The sequence below is a fragment of the Peromyscus eremicus genome, chromosome 1 (assembly GCF_949786415.1).
Source record: "Peromyscus eremicus chromosome 1, PerEre_H2_v1, whole genome shotgun sequence".
Taxonomy (NCBI): Eukaryota; Metazoa; Chordata; class Mammalia; order Rodentia; family Cricetidae; genus Peromyscus; species Peromyscus eremicus.
Genome location: NC_081416.1, coordinates 23,777,741 through 23,800,882, shown reverse-complemented (window position 1 = coordinate 23,800,882; position 23,142 = coordinate 23,777,741). Strand labels below are relative to the sequence as shown.

The following is a 23,142-nucleotide window of genomic DNA, read 5'->3' as shown; positions in this document are numbered from 1 at the left end:
TTGGCACCTCTCTATTGCGCTGTAACTATTCTGAAGACATGGTAAAAGAGAAACCAAACAGATGAAGATGAAACTGTGGAACAATGAGAGAAAGGACATCCAGAAAGTTGTGAGTGTGTGAGATGTATTTCAGAGATTCCACCAAGATCAAGGAACTGGAAATAAGAAAAGTCGATTAGATTCCAACAAGTTGTATTGTACCACACTTCACCTGTAGGCTAAGTGTTCTTTAGAAAACAATTCTTGGTCAAATAACATGAGAAACACTTAAACATCCAGTTAAGCAAAATGAAATAAGTTTCTTTACAACATCTGTAGTTGTCTTTAATATTCTATTGGGCACTATGAATCTCCTTCCAGAAGGGGAGCTTTTGACTGTGTTCAAGTTTCTGTGATCATGAAGTCTGTATGTCATGTCATTTCTTCTAGATCTAAAGTTTTGAGAAAAACACATTGGTAAATCTGGAGAAAGGGCTAAATGGACCCTTAAGAATCTATGAAAGCATTATAATAGGTAAAGTTCATAAAGCAATGATTATGGGCACGGTAAGCCTGTAGGGCAACTTGGCAAGAAAAGGGAGTAGGCAACCTATTAGTAACTGGGAACTGTCTGTTCATCTGTTTAAACAAAACATTTTTAGCCTCATTCCTCTTTTAAGAACAAACAAATACCAAGTGTCAAGGGGCGCTACCTCTAAAGGATTAAAACTCTTGCCATAACAGTCAAGGCTCTCCTTTATCAGGCTGTCTGGCCTTCCTCGCTGCACAGTTAACACCCTCCACTCCCTGCTCTACACACCCCGCTCTATTTGCTGTCGATAGGACCGAGTCTGCATTTTCCAGCCCCATCGCTTGGATTCTCTCCTGAATTACCTTCCCCGCTTACTGCAGTTAGAGTCACAACTGCTTTCCAAGGCTCAGGCCAGTGGAGCCTTCCTTATTTCTCACAGGAGATTCCTGTCCTTGAACTTGTGGACCATTGACTCTTGAGCTTGAGTGGGACTTACTGCGGTGTGTATTGTCTGTCTGCTTTGATATGTATGGCAGGGTGACAGAGGAGACTGTCTTCCTTCTTTAATAACATCAACCTCTAGGAAAAGACCGACATTGAGAAGAAAGACATCCCCTGAGCTCTGTGTTTGCCCAGATAGGGTTAGGATGACATTGTCCAGTCACACAGAAAGCACAGTGATAACTAATCATGCTGAATAACGTAGACTCTGCTCTCTAGTTAACAACCTCCCGTCATCCCTTGAGGAGGAGTGCATTCTCTTCTAGAGACTTACTCAATAGTAATGCGTGCTGTTTCTTCACTGTAAGTCAGGATGCCACATGAGTTTCCTCAGTGAATCCCACAATGTCCCTAAGAAAGGGTATTATTGGCCCCACTTTACAGAGGAGGAGCCTGCCTCAAACCTTTAAGCCACTTAACTCATGTTCACCACCAGTTCTGTGGCCAGGCAAGGCAGAACCAGGTATCTATCCCCCATACCTTACCTCAGAGTCTGGCTGCAATCACAACACACCATTCATTTGGACACGCTGGTCTCCAGAAGTTTAATGACAGAGAATAAAGCTAAAAATTCTTACTCTCACTCCAGTTGGCATCAGCATGCAGAGGAAAGCAGAGCAGAAATCTAGGTTAGCCCAGTTTGAGTGCTGTGGGGGTTGGGTTTATTGTAGGGTTTTATAAAGACTGAATACAAGGGTCTCTTAAGGGAATAGCTGAGGTAAAACTCAGAGTGTACAGCACCATGAAGGCACATCATTGCAGGTCTGTGATCTCTGAATGATGAGAAACTGATTTGCCCAGACCTGACACAGTGACTGTGAATAAACCAAAGCAAGCTGTTCAAAGTGTCACGATGAATTAATTGTCAAGTAGTATCCCTTCCTTCCCCCTTTAGCAAGCTATAGATGTCCTTCTGTGTAACATTTCTTCCATGTTGTTCACACACTATCAGAAAGACTCCAAAAGACTCCAGAACACCACAATTCCACACCTCCCTGCCATATTCTTGAACTCTATATTAGTCAAGACTCTTCTTCAAAGCAATGTGGAAATACTACAGTGCAAGCGGTATGTTTTACCCTTTGCATTTGCCCATGTTTTCTGACATAGTGAACCACACAGAACAGGGTCTATGTCCATGTTGAATGACTACATTAGAATGGGCAGAAGACATGGTGAGATCCTGTTCTAATCAGATCATACTTGGTAAATACAACTGATCAAAGAAGGACTCAAGAAAATGACAGAGCAGGAGTACTGGGCAAGGACCAACTCTTTGAATGTGGGGGATGAGGGAAGAGGAAGAGAACAAAAGCATCAGAGACTTTGATGCTACCTGATAGATGGGAGAGTCTGCCCATGAGGAAATCCTTCCCCATGACCTTTTCATCTTTGCTTTATTTGTTCATGGGGCAAGAATTCCCTATGGAGGTCAGATTGAAACACAGATGGAGGCAGGCAGGCGCGGTCAGTCATACAGGGAAGTCCAAAAGGATGAGAGAAGGGTTTGTCCTTGTTGCTCTACAGAAGAGCCTTGTGGAGGAGGAGAAATTTGAGCTGAATGTATTTTTGGTTGGTGCAACTTTAAGTGCTCTGTTTGATAGCAGAGTTGTTTGAATGGCCTATTTCATAACTACACAGCGCTTCTCCAAATAAATGGTGTCTGCAGAATGTTCAGGTTAATGCATGAGTGCAGAGCTCAAAGGTGTTTGTGCTTAGACCGACTGAGCCTTCTTTCTTCATAAGTCATCTTGGCATTTTGTCAACAAGTTAATTTGCTTTTCTAAGAAACTAGATTAATACTTCCTGTGCTTTGTGCTATTCACAGATCTACAGTGCAGTGAGAAGAGACGAGACAGAAGATACGGTTGGATCTCTTCTCCATTGCTCCAGACAGCTCCCAACCTCCGAGACAGCCTGCGGAAGGATTAGAGATGGTCCATGCTTAAAGCAATGTGTACGAGACACCGAATGTGAGTACCGTGCCACCCTCCAAAGGACATCCATAGCTCAGTACATCACTGGTTCTCTCCTCGAGGCAACCACCTCTCTAGGAGCAAGAAGCGGCCTTCTCAGTACCTTCGGAGGATCCACTGGACGAATAATGCTGAAAGGTAATGTCTGGAATTTCATTTTTAACTCTTCGTTTTTTGCCTTTAGAGAATGATAACCATCTAACGTACAGCTACTGATGGAAAATTGAGTCCACATGTCAGAAATGCTAAGAAAATTAAGCAAGAGTAGTTTTGAGTAAACAGAAAAATTCAATCTCTTAAGACTTAAACAAATAGCAAGCATTAATTTTTGAAGTTCATATTTTTTAAAAATAGTAAATGGCTAAAAATTTGTCTTTAATATTTTTACATTGGTTTATTTATTTTGAGTGGGAGAGTGTGAGAGTAGGTTGAGTGCCCATGTATCACAGTTGCGTGTCTAGAGGTCAGAGGACAATTTGTAAGACGTTGGCCCTCTGCTTCTACCATATGGGTTCCAGAGGTTGAACTCAGGTCTTCAGGCTTGATGGCAAGCACCTCTACACACTGAGCCATCTCACTGGTCTTTTAAACCTTAAAAAAAGTATTCAGGTGGGTAGTTTCTCTGAGTCATAATCCAGGAGAGATGTCAATTAATCTGAGAAAATGCTAGTAAGTGAATATGATCACATGATTGCACTGAAAATCAGTCACGCTTGAGAATAGAGTGAAACCTAAATATCCTTCATGTAGAGAACCAATAGGTTTCTGCTGCCAGGAGAAGAAAAGAACCATTTTTCAATGTGTCCCGTTGTAAAGGCCCAGAAAGGCAGCAGCATAGCACAGAGAAATGGGAGCCAGTGAAAAATAGGGTCCCGAGCATCCAAACTCCCCTGCGACTTCCCACGACAGACAAACAGGCGGGTCAGAAAGGGCAGTGCACTAGAGGACCTCAGAGACCTGCTCACGACACAGCTGTCACAAACTGCTTGGCAGCCTTCCCTGGCAGGAAGCTACCAGGCAGACAGGGACCATGCAAGGTTGTGTTCCACTGCCTGGGGAGTGCCAAGAGCTCCATCTGACATCCGGCCACCCTGTCACAGAGAGTCGACATTGCCCCCCTACAGTGAGCCCTCAGATGAGGGCTAGCTGACCCGTGACCTTGCTCCTTGCTCTTCAGCCTCCCTTTTCCACCCTCATATTCACTCTTGCCATGCCTAAGAGGAACACTACTGCCTCCTGGTATACCACATTGAGTACCTACCATGTTGGATGATTTTCTGCTATCACCTTCCCTTCTGGACATTGACTTCAAATGAGGAATAGAAGGAAAACATACAGTGTGTGTATACTAATCTGAAGCAGTAATATGGAGAAAGTTGGTGCCGATATACATGCTGGCAAGGGAGTAAAGCATCACCCTCACCATCATTGAACTTACACTATCTGGGCAGTAAGGAATCCCCCATCACCACAGAGTTGAAGGCTTCTCCGCTCCGATGTGGCCTCCAGACACTAGCAGGACAACATTTTCCATGGTGCTCTTCCCAAGACATTGAGCTGGGATTAGCATGTAGAATTGTCATGGTTTCAATGCATGTGCCTGCATGGCAAGGCCTCATGAAAGTTCACCTACCCACACCCACCACATACCTATGCTCTACCACATAGAGTGAAGGTGTTATGGAAGATCCCACCGAAGTGTTGCCAATCAGCTTGCTTGCTATATATTTACAAGGAACTCACCACAATCCCAGGCTATACCCCATAGAGTGAAGGTGTTATGGGTGATCCCACCGAAGTGTTGCCAATCAGCTTGCTTGCTGTATATTTACAAGGAGGCAAGATCTGTATGCATGAAATAATTAAAGAATAATATGTAACTGTGGCAAGTTAAGTATCATATAAAGAATGTAAAAGACTCTACGTGTTCAAAGGGTGAAGGAGTTAAATCTGACAAATCAATCAGCCTGAAATAAAAACAAAGTCAATACAAGCTACCTTCTTTCTTCTTCCAGAATATCTAGGGTCCCAACTAAGACAGGGGTGCTAACCGTGTTCCAGAGACCCAAGAAAGTAAAAGCACTGGCCAATGCACCTGCTGCCCTGATAGTAACTTGACTTTGATTGCTGTTTTACTTCCTTGTTCAGAACAGCATCTCATACATTATTTCCCACTGGAGCTACACTAGACCGTCAGCTAATGTGACAGCTTTCAACGGGTGTCTTAAGCAAGAAATGGAGTTTAATTTTCTGTTTTGTGGCTTCTTCCTTGTTTCTTTTCTTTTTTCTTTTTATAAAAAGATTTATTTATTATGTATACAAGTGTTATACCTCCATGTATGCAGGCAGGCCAGAAGAGGGCACCAGATCTAACTATAGATGGTCGTGAGCCACCATGTGGTTGCTGGGAATTGAACTCAGGACCTCTAGGAAGAGCAGCCACTGCTCTTAACCTCTGAGCCATCTCTCCAGCCCCTCTTCATGGTTTCTAATAACTGTCAAATTAGTTCTTGCTAGATAATAATATTAGCTGGTTGGTTTTTTTTTTTTTTTGCTCTGGGCTTATTTCTGTTGTTTCTAGTTTCCTGCTTTAGAGGATGATTTCAATGCAGTGCTCTCTTCCATGGGGTTTGCAAAGTTTCCAAGTGCCTTAGTCAAATATATGTTTCTTCAACATGCAGTAGGAAAATTATGCATCAGAAAAAAGGAGGTTTCTCACCACACACGCACACACAAACACACACACACACTTATGCAAGGTAAATCCATGTTAACTAACTCAAACAGTGTATGTATATTCAAAAACATTATATTGTAAACAGCAAATGCATGTGATTTTTGTCAATTTAAATCTTCAAAGTAAGGCCAGCTTGGTCTATCTAGCAAGTTCCAGGCCAGTCGCGGCTACATAGTGAAACCCTATCTCAAAAATTATATTTAGTTTAATTTGAAAAATAACATTTTTTTAAAAGAATAAAACAAACACATGAGACTTCAAAAGAAAAGAGTATTGTCAGAGTCTGTAGGACCCTCATGTTAAAAAGTAAGTTTTGAGTCCCTAGTGGATCTGGAGGAAATGGGTGAGTGCTATGCTTCATTTGGCCACTTCTTCTGTTATTCAGCATGGGTTCTGTGGCATAGATTTGGTCAGTAGCTTTCAGCTCGGACTTGCTAATGAAAAGTTGCTCATAAGGATCCAGGCATGATGGCACTTAGGAGGCTGAGACAGGAGGATAATTAGTTTGTGCCAGCCTCAGCTCCATATAAGACCCAGTCTAAAAGAAAACCAAGAAAGCAGAAAAAAGTTATAGAGAATGGGTAACACACATTCTGTCTCCAGCTTTTAGAAGTATATTTTTCAGGAGCTAGGTGGACCTCCAGACACTTTCTGGGAGAAGCGGCACCAAGTGTGCTTTGGTCCTACGCTTCCGAATGCGGGATGCTGAAAGTTGGCCTTCAGCAGGGGTGTGGGAAACATTAGAAGTGGGTTAGACGGCATTTCCTGTCAAGAAGAAATTATTTTCAATGGAGATGAGTACAGAGTTAAGACTTTTACTGGACTTGAGAAAAACTTTCAACCAGTTCTGAGATGTTCGTTGGTGGCGGCTCTCATTCTTGATTATGATGGATTGCACTTTGATGCTCTTACCTGGAACCAGAAATTACCCCAGTTACTTAAAAAAAAAAAAAAAGTAGAATGAAGTGGGAGAGACGGAAAAGCACAAGATCTTTTCCCCAGAGAGAAAAGAGAAGAAAGAGGGTCAAGGGATGACCTCTCCAAGGGCGAATTCATGTTTGAAGTCTGTGAAAATGAACTGGGGGGAGGTAGAGACAAGGAAGGAGACAGAAAATTCCACTTGTATGAGGCACATAATCTTGGCGGTGGAGCTGGCAAGCAGAATGGTGATTATAGAAGCTGAGGCTATGGAGAACGTGGAGTTATGGGCACAGTTTCACAAAAGGAAAGTTCTGGAGAAGGGTAGTGACAAGGCCGTGTGAATTTTCTTAACACCTGTGAACTCTGCTCAAAAATGTTAAAGAGCTGTATCTAATTTTTGCATATTTTACTCCAACTGAGAGAAACTGAGGTGGATGTGGACAAGGCTCATCCTATGCTGGTCATTATTCCCAGGTCTACATGAGTTTACAAAGAACAGAGGAGTTCCTCCTGAAAGTGGCTTTGATTACAAATGGGGATTGCGGTAACCTGTGGGGGGAAAGCAGGGGGAGCATCTGTCCAGCAGTTTATCATCATGTCCAAGTTCAGGGGGAGCACCTGTCCAGCAGTTTATCATCATGTCCAAGTTCAGGTGCTCACACAGAGCTCTGCACTCTTACAGCTTTGCCATAGCTTGTGGGGTGGCATGGATGTGATCAACAGCCAGAGCATGATCAAAGCTGGCTCTTTTTGGGTTTTGGGTTTTTATCCTTAAGATGATCTATTCATGCTGGGCAGTGGTGGCACACGCCTTTAATCCCAGCACTCAGGAGGCAGAGGCAGGCGGATCTCTGTGAGTTTGAGGCCAGCCTGGTCTCCAAAGCGAGTTCCAGGAAAGGAGCAAAGCTACACAGAGAAACCCCGTCTCGAAAAACAAACAAACAAAAAGATGATCTATTCAGTTAAATATTTCCAAAATTCAGAAATATTGAAGATTTGTTTGTTTATGCACGTACATGTGTGTCTATGTATGAACTTATACGTGTGTGTGCAAGTTTGCTTGCCTGTGTGTATGTGCAGAGGCCAAAAGAAGGCATCGGGTGTCCTCTTCCACCATTCTCCACTGATTTCACTGAAGCAGAGTCTTTCCCTGAACCTGGGTCTTTCATGTTTTGGGGTAGGCTGGAAACCAGCAAGTCCCAGCAACATTCCTGTCTCCAGACTTCTTCAGAGCCTGGGTGATAGGAGTGTTCTCGATGTCCAGATTGTTACATGGGTGCTGGGATCTGAACTCCAGTCCTCATGATTTCACAGTGTGATAGTTGGTTTTAATGTCAGCTTGCGACATGCTTAGTCCTGTGGGAAGAGGAGACCTCAACTGAGGAATTGTATCACAGACAGAGCTTGTCTGTGGGCATTTTCTTGATTGTTAATTGATGTGGGATAGCTCAGCCCACTGTGGAGAGTGCCACCCCTGGGAGGGTGGTCCTGGATTATGTAAGAAAGCAAGCTGGGCAAGACACGGAGAGCAAGCCAGTAAGCAACATTCCTCCATGGTCTCTGCTTTAGTTCCTGACTTGGCTTTCCTCAATGATAGACTGTGATATGGAGGTGTAAGTGAAGTAGACCCTTCTTCCCTCTGCAGGTTGGTTTTGGTCGTGGTGTTTTTCACAGTAACAGAAAACAAACTAGCTTTCAGGGTAGTTGCTCTTAATTGTTAGGCTGTCTCTCTCCTCTCAAGAGACATGTTCTGATATAAAGCATTGATCAGCAGGGATATGCCCTTAGTTGCACGGGTGTGCTAGCTCTAGATAGACAAGTGGAGAGTAAGCACTCTGGACGGAGCAACTGTTTGATACAGCTAACCTCCTCACTTCCCGTCCTTATCATCATCCGCCTCTCCCCACTAGCCTCCTTAACCGCAGGATTAACACTGTGGAAATGGCAGTCACAATCACTAGCTTTCATAGACTCATAAAGTAGCCAAGTGTGGTGGCATCTGTGGGTACACACCTGCAGTCCCAGCACTTGAGAGGCCTAGGCAGGAGGATGGCAAATTTGAGTCTAGCCTGGGCAGAATCAAGAGACCTGTCTCACCCAAAGCAAAGTGGAACAAAGTTTAAAAAACAAAACCCACAACAACAACAACAACACAATCACAAAATACCCACAAGATAAGGTAAAAATGAAAAGGGTGAGGTAATCCATAGAAATGTGCAGTGCTGAAAGAGAAAAAGTAAAATAAAGATACGATAATAAAATTTTTCAAGTAAAGCAGTTGAGTGTACATGGCATCAGCTGATAAAATAATGCTACAAACACAGTTTTTCCTTCTTACATTGTTAAGTTTGCCAATGACAAGATTAAATATCACACTTAACCAGTACAAAATGTAGTTACTGATATTTAAAGTATGTAGCAGGAAGGAAAAACTCCACTGTCCATTTTTAATAATTTCGCACATGTCTGTACATCTGTGAATAACTATTCAAGTTATTGGTCATGCATAGGCTGTAGCTAGAACAGTGACTATAAAAATAAAGCATGCCTTATAGAGTCAATCTTCTTATTTGAAAATAAAGGGAATTTTGCTTTTGCTAGAAAAGTCGGACACATTTTCAAATTATATATATATATATTTTTTTTTTTTTACTGCAGTAAGCATATCCTATCTCTGTCTTTTTCAAGAGTTAATAGCTTTGAATATTAAAACCAGAAATCATAGTAGGAAAACACAGACATTTGAAGTGCCTGACTATACCTCGTAAGTAGCTTTGTTTATAACGGCTGTCTTAGTGGACTTCCTCCTAATCAAAACAGCCCTTGCATGCTTACCAGGCTGAGAAGGTATGCACATAGCTCCAATTCCAGGATTTCTGTTTATTTAAAGAAATGTCCTGACTTATTAGTTTTGCAACCTTGAAATTATTTGTGGATAAAAATATACCTTAATGTGACGCTGAATATATTTCCATAGCAGTTAATTAATTAAGAAATATTCATTAGCTGCCTACTGTGGCCTAGAGTTGTGTCAACTATGGGAAGAATGCAGATACATTTAGAAGTCTGCAGCTTGTAGAACAGTGTTTCTCATTCCAGAGAAAACGTAATGCTTGGTCTCGGGCCAGCTGAAGTAGCCCTTACCACCTAAAGTGAGAAAGCACTGGGCTGCTGAACTGAAGTGGGGCAGTACTTCATAGGATCAGGAAGTCTGATGGGCACAGGACAAAATGCCTCTACTGTGGGGCCCCGGGGAGTCAGGTGTCATTCAAAGAAGAGAATCCACACACAGGGTAACCTCAGCATTTGGTCAGCTACCTGTGACCCAGGAGCGAGTTTGCCATCAGATGTGACCTCTAGTTTGAGTGGGTAGCTGGGCTGCAGTCACCTCTTACTCGTCTTCATTTTGCCCCTAGAAATTCTTTATGAAAAGAAAACATTCTGCTCTGTATCTTAGTGAAGTGTTGACCCAGGGGGAGGGAAGAATGCAAGACAGTATGTCTGATAACTGAGGGTCCTTTGAGTTCCAGTCAGTGCACCCAGAATGGCGATAGATCAGAACTGTAGTACCAGAGAGGCACTTGGAGTTTCAAATTAAAATGTCTTGGTTACGTATTCCAGAAATTCATCCACCAGAGTTATCTGAAATGCTACAGCAAGATCAAATCTAATGATGACTAGATTCCAAGGCTTTCCCCCCAAAACTCAGTAAATGCTGAAAACAAAAACAGTTCTAAAAGATGAATTTTCAAAGTTGCTAATTAAATGTTTGGAAAAACCCACCCAGAATAAGGGAGATGCAAATCTCATCAGAAAAGGAACTCAGCAGCTGGGTTACACTGGGGGAGTTAAGAACTGCATCTGACCCAGAAACTAAAGAGAAAACAGAAAGCTGAAAAGAGTATCAGTAATTAAACAAGGCTAGAAAATGTAACTTACGATAATTGGGAGAATGGGTCGAATCTCCCATCAAAGTGGTTGTGGCCAAGAAAAGCCACTCACATGTCATCTGCCTTGTTCTACTGGTTGCATGTGCACACACGACACTTAGAATTTTGAAAAGAGGCCAATGTGAAGATTTCGATGAGTTCAAGCCCCTCATTTCCAACATGGCTGTTGTCAGTGACTGTAATGAAGACCATTCGGGCTTCCCCTTCAAATGATATCAGAAGAGAGGAGACAGACAAGCTTCGTGGAAGGGAGGTGATGAAAGCTGTTCAAACATGAATGAGTGTTACCTTAGGATCTCTTAGTCCTGTGAGGAATATCAGAGTCCATGACTTGTGCTGTTGTTGAGGAGGCACTGAACATGAGCATCACTCCGTCTTAGGTCTGAGTCTTGACATCAATGTTCTCACTTAAAACTCCTTTACTTCTATGAACTTCAGTTTCTTCATCGGTAAAACGAAAATCAGACCAATAGCTCTAGTTGTTTTCAGGACTGGATGTGATAATGTATACAAGGAACTTAGTATCTGGTACACAGCGGTCTTCAGTCTTGAGACAGCAACAGTCACTGGAGATGGTGGTGGTGATGCTGCCACTCTCCTGTGAGCTCAGTCATAGTGTGCACAGAGAAGAAAAGTTCTCCCTGGAATTTCCTGGCTGTGTGCCCTTGCACTAGCAACTTGAGGAACACCTGAGAGGAGGTTATCTAGTGGCTTCTGGCAACTACTTGTAACTTCATTAGATTTTCCTTAGTTTTCATGCATTTAGCAATTCATTCACCCATGTTCTTAACGGTATTTATTGAACGTCGTCTCTGTGCCCAAACTACAGCAGTAAACAAGATGTGGCCTCTCCTTCAAGGACTGCGCTGCCAATGAGGAGCTGGACAAGTGACAAGCAAGCATGCAGCTTTAGCAAGGTAAAAAGATAGTGTTTGAAATAAGCGTAGTACCCAGGGACACGGAGGAAAGTCCCTGAACTGTCTGGAGTGAAGTGCAGGGATTCTAAAACCACTTAAGAGCCCCAAGAAAGGTGAACAGATTGAACAAGGGGCAACCTCTGACCTACATTAGGGAACTCTTTTTGTTTCTACTTAATTCTCTGCTGACCGTCTCTGTTCCCACAACAGTAGAAAATGTGCTAAATGTTCGCTGCTGGCATTGGGAGCTCTGCTGGCTAGTTTTTATGTCAGCTTGACACAGGCTAGAGTCATCCGGGAAGAGGGAACACCAACTGAGAAAATGCCCCTAAACAGATTGTCCTGTGCATAAGCCTGTGGTCTGTTCTTGATTGATGATTGATGTGGGGGAGCCTATCTCACAGCGAGGAGTGCCGCCCATGCATGGGTGGATGGTCCTGGATGGTACAAGAAAGCAGGCTGAGCAAGCTATGAGGAGCAAGCCAGTAAGCAGCACCCCTCCAGAGCCTCTGCATCAGCTCCTGCTTCCAGACCCTGCCTGGAGTTCCTGCCCTGATTTCCCTGAGGGATAGTACTCAGGGCCCCAGAGTTGTAAGGTAAAATAAGCCCTTTCTTCCCCAAGTTTCTTTGGTCATGATATTTATCACAGCAATAGAAACCCTCACTAAGACAGAAGCTGAATCTAAACTCTGTAATTGGCACAAAATTTAGCATTCAAGTTAAAAATTTTCTTGTATATTTTAGTAAAGTTACTCATTACAGTAAACATTAAATGAGTTTTTTTATTACATGAAATTAATTCTTTTTCAAGTTTTCAAATTATCTTAAAGGATTAGAACTCACTTAAATGGGCTATGAAAGTTCTTGTCCATGGGAACATTTATAGAACATAATGGAATATGTGTCTAATCTGTTTATAATGGCAATGTGTGGGTCAGTAGCAGACAATTGGGAAAGAGAGAAAAATCTCATGATAGCCTGAGTCATTCTTTAAACTTCAATCAAATCTGAATCTTGAAGAAATAATGAAGAAACTATTAATACTGTTAAATTGAGAGTGTTTTGTTTCATTTAACTGAATTTTTAACAGAACATATTTAACCATGTGCGGGAAAGTCTAAAATACTTTGCCAACTAGAAATACATACCTACTGTTTTAATTCTTTGTTTAAAGTCTTCTTAACTTTGTATTTCTTCTGACAACAAATGCTATTTAAAAAATGTTTTCCATGTGCTAACCAACAAGCAGTTCTTGTGGAAACTTGAACAAACTTATGCTTCAGAATTTCTGAGGCTCTCTGTGTGGAGATGGTATTTCCCCCAGTTTATACTCAGTCACTCTCTTGATTAATAAACAAATATCTGAACACCCGTTTCAAGAAAATGTTGCAGACAGCCTGGGAAACAGAGGGAGTGTGCAAAAGTTTCAGAGACTCTGGAGACTCAAGTTCTGGAGTAATAACTGCTAATGCACACCTTCAACCGGAATTTCCCAGCCAGGATATGCAAGACCAGTATTTGATCCCAAGTCTAGCTGAGTCCCAGATCCATCTTCTGCACCTCTAAGATAAGTCTTCTTGAGCTTTTCCATGCACAGCCCATTTTTGCCTGAGAAATTTTATAAATCTGTGGATATAGGGTTATTATATATTTAATAGGTACATATGTCATACAATTATGACAATAAAGAATTTTGTTTTAGAATAATTCTTTTAAAATTGTGAAGTTATATTTATACTAATGTGAAAGATTGTGAGGGGGAATGTGTGTAGAGCTTGGGGAACAAAGAGAAAGCGGTTCAGTGTCACAGTGAGAGAGAAGAGTCATTTGGCAGATGGAGCTACAAGTCAGATAGTGAGGCAAAAGCTTGACCCTAATGGTTTAAAGAGCCCATGCAGGTCTTAGCAGATTGGATTTTAGGAAAGTCCTACCAACAGTGGGTGGCCTGTGGCCCAGAGCCTGAAAGGCAACCTCGGGGAGAAAGAAGGATGGCAGTTGCAAACCTGCCTATTCCTGCGTTAGGAATTGGTGTGCTCAAACAGAGCTCCAAGAGTCAGTGTGAACCCTCTTAGTTTGGCATGAAATAGTGGTTGCAGAAAAAGGACTAGTTTAGAAAATTCAACATCTCTGGCGAAAAAATGAAATGTAATGAAAAATACAGTTGGTTAAGAATGGGGCATTTCAAAAAAAAAAAAAGAATGGGGCATTTTTACTACAGCATGGCACTGTTGTTTAAAAAAGCAAAAAAAAAAACAGTTCCACATCTGTGCCGAGGAATAGCTTCTACCCTGAACGCGGGTGTCTGAATGCTTCTGGCATGTCTGGCTCAGCAGAGCAGCTGAGAGCAAAGCCTCCTTGGGTCTGACATAAAGCATAGATCTTGCCCAAATGTGGAAAACCTTTAGGGACGCTAAAACCATTAGGGATCCGTAACCCTGACTTGAACCAAGCAGAATAAACAAACCCCTGCCCAAATTGGAACTTGCTGGACGTCTTGCAGAGCTATCCAAGGGGAAAGGCTGGAGCCTCCAGGGTCTTTGAGTGGGTTAACATCTTGTTTCAGCCACTCAGCTTGGGTTTGATGAGAATGTGTGTGTTTCACTCTGTCCTTTGAAATATCGTAACATCTCAGTTGCCAACCCACCAATGGTTGGAGCTCTGAACCAACAACATACACTTCTTTTTCTTTCTGAAAATGGGATGTTAAAACCAAGTTAGACCTATTGGAATTGTGATACAAATTCCAAAGTTGGAAAGACTCCAGAGAGCATTCACATTTTCCATGGATGGAGTCTTGGTACATTCCCAACCTCTATTTCTGTTTTCAATGTCCTTTGTCACCCTTCCCAGCTTAATAGTTTAGTTTTCTATATGCACAACAGAGCAAGCATTATGTCTGTCTCTCTCTCACAGCTAAGTGGTATTATTTTTCAGAATCTGTTGACCCCATTTATAAAAGAATAAGAAAGAGAGAGAGGAAGAAAGGAAGAAAGAAAGAGAGAGAGAAAACTGAGCAGGCAAGTTGGAGAGTTATTTCATCAATAAACAATCACTTTAGGCCGGGTGGTGGTGGCGCACACCTTTAATCCCAGCACTTGGGAGGCAGAGGCAGGCGGATCTTTGTGAGTTCAAGGCCAGCCTGGTCTACAGAGCGAGATCCAGGAAAGGCACAAAGCTACACAGAGAAACCCTGTCTCGAAAAACCAAAAAATAAATAAATAAAATAAAATAGTATAATTCCCTGGTGTTCACAACTTATCAATCATAAGGTAGAAGTGAGACATTTCCAAGGAAGCCAAGGCACAGAACAGCTTGGAACTGAGCCCTCAATGGTTACAGACCCAGAGCTCACAGGAACATGATTTGAATAGTTCTAGAGTTACATTCAGCCATTATCTTGACTCTGATTTACCTATAGGAAATGGATGTTATATAGTATAGTATGGAAAACACCTACATATATCTGCTCAGACTCTTTTAGCTAAGGATGAAACAGCAGAGAAGGACTCTCTTTTCAACTCCAGGAATTGGCAATTTAGTTGACAGAGAGATGACTGTGTGAACAAGTGATTACATTGTTGTGTAATAAACCAAGGCAAAGATCAGTGGTAAAGAATGTAGGGTTTATAGGGGGGATAGAGAAGTTAATAAAATAGAGGTGTCATGAATATAGAGGAGGGACTATTTGGGGGAGAGGAAGAGGACCAAAAAGAGAGGGCAAGGGGTGAGAGGAAGTGGAGGAGGGAAATTAATTAAAACAAATATAATAGCATATATATTCATATATTATATATAATAATATACTTACATTACATATACTTATATATAATGTCAATATACTTAAATATAATAATCATGTATAAATATATGAAATTGTCATAATGAGACCCTTTTCTTTGTATGCTAACTTTACAAATAATTTAAAATTTAAAAATATATATTTTATACATTTTTGAAAAAGCTTGTGAGATACAATAAGACTCCCAAATGTAGTCACAGAGCGATCTGAGATCACCTCATTTCTCTCTTCCTGCACTTCATCATTTTCATCTGTAAAAGGGGCCAGTGTAGATAGAAAGTACAATGAGATAGAATAAATAAAGAATATAAATTTATTGGAATACTGTCCCTCAAAGTGCAGATGGAGCAAAAAAGACACTCAGAAATAGCAAGAACAAAGTTCTAATGATAGGATGAGTCTCAGAAAGGGATATCAGGGTCAGGTTTGCCAAAAGGAGGGAACATGGAGGGCCTGGAGAGGTCTCTGGAGCTGTGTTGGGTGCTCGGTCATAGAAAAATCTCAGGAGAACAGGGATTGGAGACAGTAGCCCTTCCTGGATCTCACCTTCAGAGTTCATCTCTCCCATCCGTACCCGGATCTTCCATAATTCCAAGGGCTCACTTTCCCTGCCCTGGGTCTCCATCTTCCTAGAAAACTCAACTGGGCAACGTTACAATTCCCTTCCTCCTGCTCTAGCTCAGCCCTGAGAAAGCTGGGTTGTTTTGTTTGTTGGTTTTTTTTTTATGGAATTCCCTCTCCAAAGAAAAGAGAGAACAAATGGAAGGAGGGGAGAATGGGAAGAAGGGAGGGGAGAAGACGAAGGAGGAGACAGAAAGTGGAGGTGATATCACGGAGATTGAACTGAAGCAGACATGTTCCAGAAAGCACAGAGAACATCATATCAAAAACTGACTCCAGTCCCAGCCTTGTCAGTGGAGTCCATCTGTAGAACTTCAGCTTTTCTCTCCTCTGTTTCAGCCTGCACACATGGTCTTGGAGAGAGTAAGCTGGCTGTCTGAGAAGATTCTGCCAATATGGCTGCCATGTCACTTCTAGAACCTTCTGACTTATCCCATGGAGGGCTCTGGGTCTTTGATCCCTTTTTGTCTATTCCACTCTACCTTGAGATCTACTCATGAGCCCAGAAGGTGGCATCTTCAGTTTGTTGTGGACACTTTGCCCACTTTACTTGAATCAGCTTTTGAACCCTTTATCTAATCAAGCTCACAGACCCCTAAACCCAAATCAAACAATAAACATACCATTTATTGACTCGGGCACTATGCACCATTCACTGTCCTAAGTGCTTTATCAACACCAACCCTCTTGTAACTGGAAATGCAGCCCCAGAGCCAGCAAGAGTCTGATCTCACATGAGACACCAAGAGTTGGGATCTGCTTTTTTGTTTTCTTAGATAGAATCTCTACATGAAAACCTTGGTTCATTCTTGTTTATGTCACTTCATTGCACAACCGTAATCTTCTCTCCCTTGCCTCCGTCACCAATCCCTCTGTCTGTTTCATGATCCACTTTAAAATTTTCCAAATTTCCTCCACTGATGAAGTGGTTGGAGTTACTCTTTGCTGCCCAGGGTCTATAGTCAAAAACTATGAAATACTCTGAGTGGTCAGAATGGAGTTCTAGTAGACTATCATCCTGTAGAGGAAGCAGGATCTGATCAGATGGGTCCCTTCAGGTGAAAGGATCAAAGTGTAACTAGATCATATTGACCAGCTATCAGAAAATATACACTCTCCTGGTATCTTTTATATCTACCCCTGTAAGTATAGAACAAAAGGAAATGCCCCTGAAAGAAATATGTGACCAGTGAATAATGTGCACTTTAGTAGAATGAAGGAGCCATGTGGCTTGTGTGTATTAATGAGCTGTTCATCCTTTTCCAACTCTCATATGCTTAAATAAGTAAATATTAACATGTGCCCAGGGTATAGGATGACCTGCCTGGTGCTCACACAGAAACATGTGGGCCTTCCGTTATTGGCCTGGTCACTGTGCTATTTCAGTTATGTTCTGTGTAATTCTCAGAACAACCATGTGAGTCACATTGTAAATCCTAGACACTTGAAGTTGGTGTTGCTATAAATGTTAGTTATATAGAGAGACTGGAAAAAGGAAAGAGAATTTACATCTTTAAGCCCTGATATTCAGAGCTATTCTCTTCTTGCTCCAGACCTGATTGCTCCAATCCACAAACTGAAGCCCTATAGTTAAGCTTAGTAGGTACACCTGTTTTGGCATGTTTGGGGCATGCTATTAGATGACTGTATGTGATATCTCTCATCCTCATCTGTGAAGTATGGCCTTGGAGAGAGTAAGCTGGCTGAGAAGAATCAGCCAATATGGCTGCCAGGTCAATTCTAGAACCTTCTAACTTACCCCACGGAAGGCTCCGCGTCTTTGATCCCTTTGGCTGTGTCTATTCCACTCTACATAGACACACATAGGATATGTTGACAGGTGTGAAGAGCTCAGGAATATTGACTTGTACCATCTTTCTGGTAATGTTTTGTACTCTCAGCTGGGAGTCACAGGAAGTTTCCAGATAAATGTCTCTCCCTGGAGATCTTGATTTCAGGGTTAAAGAACTAGCGAATTGCCAAACAGAATTTGAACTTGGGTCTGTCCGGCTTTAGAGCCCACACTCCTGAGCACTCTTTACTTGATGTGGAGTCCATCAAGGGCGCTGGTAGAAGGAGGCATGTGTAGTGAGCTTAGGTGCCAGGATTCTTGGGCCGTCAGGCCTGGCTTGCAACAGTGAGCAGTGGCAGCAGTTCAGCAGGGGCTCCCAGATACCAGATACTGGCCACCTGGGCTGTTCCCATCCAGCCGGAGGAGCCAACACTGTTCCTGTGTGTGCTCCTCAGGCCCCAGAGAGAGACGCCAACAGCTGTCTTTTCAGATCAGATGACTGTTTTATACCAAGTCAGAAAAAACTAACTTAAGGAAGGAAGTGTTGAGGGCTCTCCCAGACTTGTATAAATGGTGTTGTTTTCTTTACACAGTTCACTGGGCTGACCTCCATCCTCCTACTGCCTGGCGTTGCCATCCAGAACATCATCTCACAGGGTCAAAGGGCCTTTCTGGGTCCCTCTATTTTGATCTAATGGGAGTTTTATAAATACTTCCTTGCTTTTTCGTAGCACAGAACAAACGGAGGCTGATGTAAACATAAGCAGGTGAACATGAGGGGTAAGCTGAGGCAGTGGATGGGAAAGGACCAGCCAGCCCTTGAGTCAAGTGATCAGTAAGTGGCAACCATGGACTAGGACACAGAAGAAGAAATAAGACTTGCCTCTGGAACTTGGGGTCTGAGAAAAGGAAGGGGTTGGTCTTATTTTTTTTAAGTGGGACCTGTATACACTTTGTTTGTCTTAACTTTGGGAGACTGGGATGTCCAGATTTTATCACAGCAAAAAGCTGAAAATCAGAGTTGTATATTTGCAAGCCATCTGCTTAGCTGTGATGGTTACAACATACAGTGAGCCTTCTTAAGATAAAATAATGATGAGCAAAGGACTGAGAACTGAGCCTTCAGGATGAGGAGCTGTAAAGTGCCCCATCAGTTAGCACCATGGCTGTAGAGTTAATAAGGGCTCAAGCAAGGACCGTGGTGGTAAGCATGAAGTTGTAGATTCCCAAGTTTCCTCTGCACAACAGCCCTATAATGATCTTAATGTGTCCAGTCTGAGGTTCCCAAATGTATCATTGGCCACTTTGCACAGCCATTATTTTTTTTTTCTCTGTTAAAGTTGGGTTTGGCTTTGTCAGTAAAAAGCGTTTGCCTAAATCATCAAACAATAGTCAAAAGCATGCTGGTTGTATAATTAAATATAAAATAGTCCTTGTCTGTTACTGGAATATTTACATTATCTGGGTTGAAGTCACAAAATAGGACTCAATGCACACAGAATTTATGCATCAGGTTAGCAAGTGGGATGCAGCAGGTCTTGTGAGCTAGCATTTTTTATCCCATTTTCATTTAAAAGAAGGAATGAACAATCTTGAGTTTGTAGATGAGTTAAATTCTGGTGCCCAAACTACAGGAAATGTTTAAAAGCACAGGCTTTAGAGTTGCCCACATCTAGCTTAGAATTCAGGTGCCTCTTCTCACTACTTACAGATATTTGGACAAGTTGCTTGTCCTCCCTGGGTTTGCTCAGCTGTATGATGGAATACTAATCTTACCTTGGTTAGATTAAGATACCTTGAGTTTTTGCAAGTAATATGCTTAGTTCTGAGCTGAGTGGGAGGCTTTTAAGTGTCAGTAAGGGGTACATTATCAGCACCATTATTGCTGCCTTCTAGGGGAAAACAAAGTCTCTAGGACCATATGCATTTTTCTCATTAAGTGACTTTGACCTATCTGAAGTTTGGTACAGACCATTTCTACAACAATATGTTCTAAGTCAGAAATGATCCTCATGGTTAACTTTTTACTCTGTAGAGCTATTTTAACTGATACTCACTGTGACAGGTGGAAAATGTAAATATAATCACAATGATGATAATGAGTTTGTATTTTGCATTAATAAAAAGACATGTGTTTCTTTTTCAAAAATCATAATTTTAAAAAATACCAGATTGTGATTTGAAGTCATGATTACAGTTAGATCTCATTCTGCTTTTTTTTTTCTTGTCTAACATCAGGGCTGAGTTAGAGCCAAAAATGCAAATAGACAATAAAAATTCTTCTCGGATTGAAATTAAACATGTTGTTTTATCATATCAAAGCGAATGTAGATTTGAGCATGAAATCTAATCCAGTTAGTATAGTTACTAATAAAATAACAGATAAAACCCACACAGTCATTTAAATAGGCACCAAAGATGAATCTTACAAACTCCAACATCCTTTCCTGAAAAAAAAAATATAAAAATACAAAGAAGCTTCTTCAAGCTAATGAAGTGCATCTGTGTGAAATCCTCAGCTAACTCTATGCGTAACGATGTAAAGTAACCAAGCAGAGATTCCCGCTCTAATGTTGTACTGGAGGTTCCGTACAGGAAACTCCACAAGAATATGAAGCTACATAAGAATATAAGGAATCCAGACTGGAAAAGAGAAGTGAATCTACTGTGTTAGCGGATGGCAGGAGGTCATGTGTAGATAGTATGATGTAACCCACTAAAGCAATCTTAGAACAGGCAAGTTCTCAATATAGGTGTTTGTTTCCTCTTTTACGGTGACATGTAATATAATAAACCCAAGCAAATAGCTTATCACAATGTTACTTATAATATACAGCACGGACTTTTAAAAAAGCCTTTTAAAATTAAACATAGGATTATGTTAGGGTCAAAGAATTATGTATTGTATGGGTTTTTTTGTTAGAAAAAAATTACGTGTTTTCATATTTTAATTTTGCAAATTGTATGTGTATATGTATATAAGTATGCATGTATATATACATATATCTGAAAAGAATGAAATCACAAACAAAAATATCAGTAGAAATTTGAGTGGGTGAAATATTGGCCATTTTAATTCTGTTTCTATTTGTCTTTGTATTTTCTGTACAATGCATTTCTTTGGAAAACAAGGACAACGATGTGTTCCCTTGATGGGAATGCTGTCCTATAGTTTTCTCTGGGGGTTTTCAGTCTAGTGGATAGTTTTATCTAACCATCTTTTAACTCTCCATCTAGCAATTCCTTTTAAGGGGTGAATTAGAAATAATGACGCTTCACTGGCTTCATGCACTCATCTTTGTTAGGGGAGGCTGCGAACAAGCCAGACACCTTCACTGTTAGATTGATTTTGTTACTCTAAAACCAATAACAGAAAACAAAGGGGGAAACTCACACCAATTTACTAACCTTTTCTAAGTCTGCCACTTCCCATCGAAGCAATTTTCAGCTCTGTCTGAGAGTTAGTGTTTTTAAGCCCATTTTGTGTCTTTTCTAAAAGGAAATCAATGTCCTTCTCTCTGTGTCTTATTTTATATAATTGGAAGTGTGCCATTAGAGATGTACAGTTGAGAATCTGAAGTTTAGCTTTTTAAAATAAAGTAACTGTTTACAAAATTCACTCAAAGTTTTTCAAAGGAAAACAGTCTATACAAGAGGTTTTTCCTGCTTTCTTGCCTAAGTAAACTACGTTTGAAAAGTAATATTTAGTCACTCGTTTAATGTCTGAGTGTTCTGCCAGCCTGTATGTCTATATACCGTGTGTGCCTGGTGCCTGGGAAGGTCAGAAGAGGACTCTGGATCCCCTGGCACTGGAGTTACAGACTGTTATCAGCTGTCATGTGGGAGCTGGGAACTGAGCCTAGGTTCTCTGGAAGAGTAACAAGTGCTCTTAACTGCTGAGCCATCTCTCCATCCCCAGCAATATTTATTGGGAAAAAATATGAACACCCCCAAAACTGAGCCAGTTTTTGGTGATAAGAATATTGGAGTTTTGTCCTCTGGATAAATTTTCCAGAAACCTTTTTAATGTGTTTTTAAAATACTCTTATTTATATATTATTTAAAAACCAAGCAAAAACAGAACTGTGTGTATGGGACAGTTATGAAATCATAGGCCTACTCTTAAAAACCTCCCCGCCCTTCAATGGCGACATTTTTATTGTTTTCTGTTTACTTTTTTCACATAAACTCATGAAAAAAATTTCAATTCAATACAGATTAATTTACCTCAGTCTATATTTTTGCAAGAATCTCTGTTGGATAAAATACTAGAATTAGAATGGCTAAAGGTGTATTCTTATGATCTTATTGTGTCTTCCAAGCTGTGCATAGCTCCTCACTGTCTGCAGAATGGGAATGAAAGCCATACACAGGTTCTCCTGGGTTGTAAGCTGGTGTTTTTGAAGTTATAGTTGGAAATTAGAGAGAGAACCTTCTAAATTCAGATCCCATAAAGTGAAAAACTGGCCATATTTTGAGTCAGAACAAGGTTAAAAATTCTAACTCCCCCTCTTCGGAGCACTGTTACCTTTAGGAAAATTGCTTCACATTTCTCATCTCTGTTCCATGGTCTAAGGCATGGAGATTATCATATCCATTACATGTTCTCTGTGAGAATAAAGTATTTCATGTAATGCAAAAGATAGTAAGTGAAAGTTTAAATCCCCCAATAGTGAGTAATGCTGCCAATGTAATAAGTCAGATCAGGCCAAATTAATAAATCCAGGTTTAATCTGAACAGAGCAAAGAAACTCCCAGGTGACTCTCAGGAAGGTGGGAGAGAGAGAGAGCACATGGCAGGTCTGGTGACCAGGTCTTAAATAGCCTGTAGGCATGGTCTTGAGCAGCCCCAGGGAGAGGGGCTGACCCTTGGCGGGCTTTCTGAGGGCAGTGTCTGGAGAGGGAGGAGTGGAGTGTGGATGAGCCTCCTCAGTTTTCCCCTCCACAAGCTAGAGATCCCCAACAGTAAGATTTGGAAAGCAAGGGCTAGAATGAGTGGCTATTATTTGCAATGACTGTGGGGGTCCCTGGAAATGTCATGACAGGCAGAAAAATGAACCAGAAAGAGGTGAGAATGAAAATTTAGTCAGCTTGAATTTATCAAGCCAAATCAGACTTTGGGAGTCTGATGCCAGGCAGCTTACTTCCAGCATATTTAAACACAGTATAATTTGGGGGAAAGTTTCCTGGTATAGTACAAACTCCAGTGCACAAAGAGGCATAATTACATCAAAACTCAACTCAAAGTACACCTTCTTTCAGGAAGATGGGTTCTAAAGATAGGTTACATATTAGCTTAAGGACCTAGGGAAGGATCTGGTGTGGTAATACATTCAGATAGTGTTGAGGTCATCTGGGCTATTAGCCATCTCTGGTGCTGGTTGTGGAAGCTTAGGGGGAGCCCCTGGCTATGCAGA

The 23,142-nt window shown here is 41.4% G+C and overlaps 1 protein-coding gene across 1 annotated transcript in view; it reads left to right on the top strand.

Annotated features, from left to right (window-relative positions):
- Window positions 1–23,142, top strand: part of Plce1 (phospholipase C epsilon 1) — a 263,328-nt gene that overhangs the window by 90,336 nt on the left and 149,850 nt on the right. Inside the window, exon 2 of the mRNA XM_059258527.1 lies at window positions 2,841–3,126. Coding sequence (XP_059114510.1) covers window positions 2,841–3,126 — 286 coding nt within the window. The remainder of the gene's footprint in view (window positions 1–2,840; window positions 3,127–23,142) is intronic.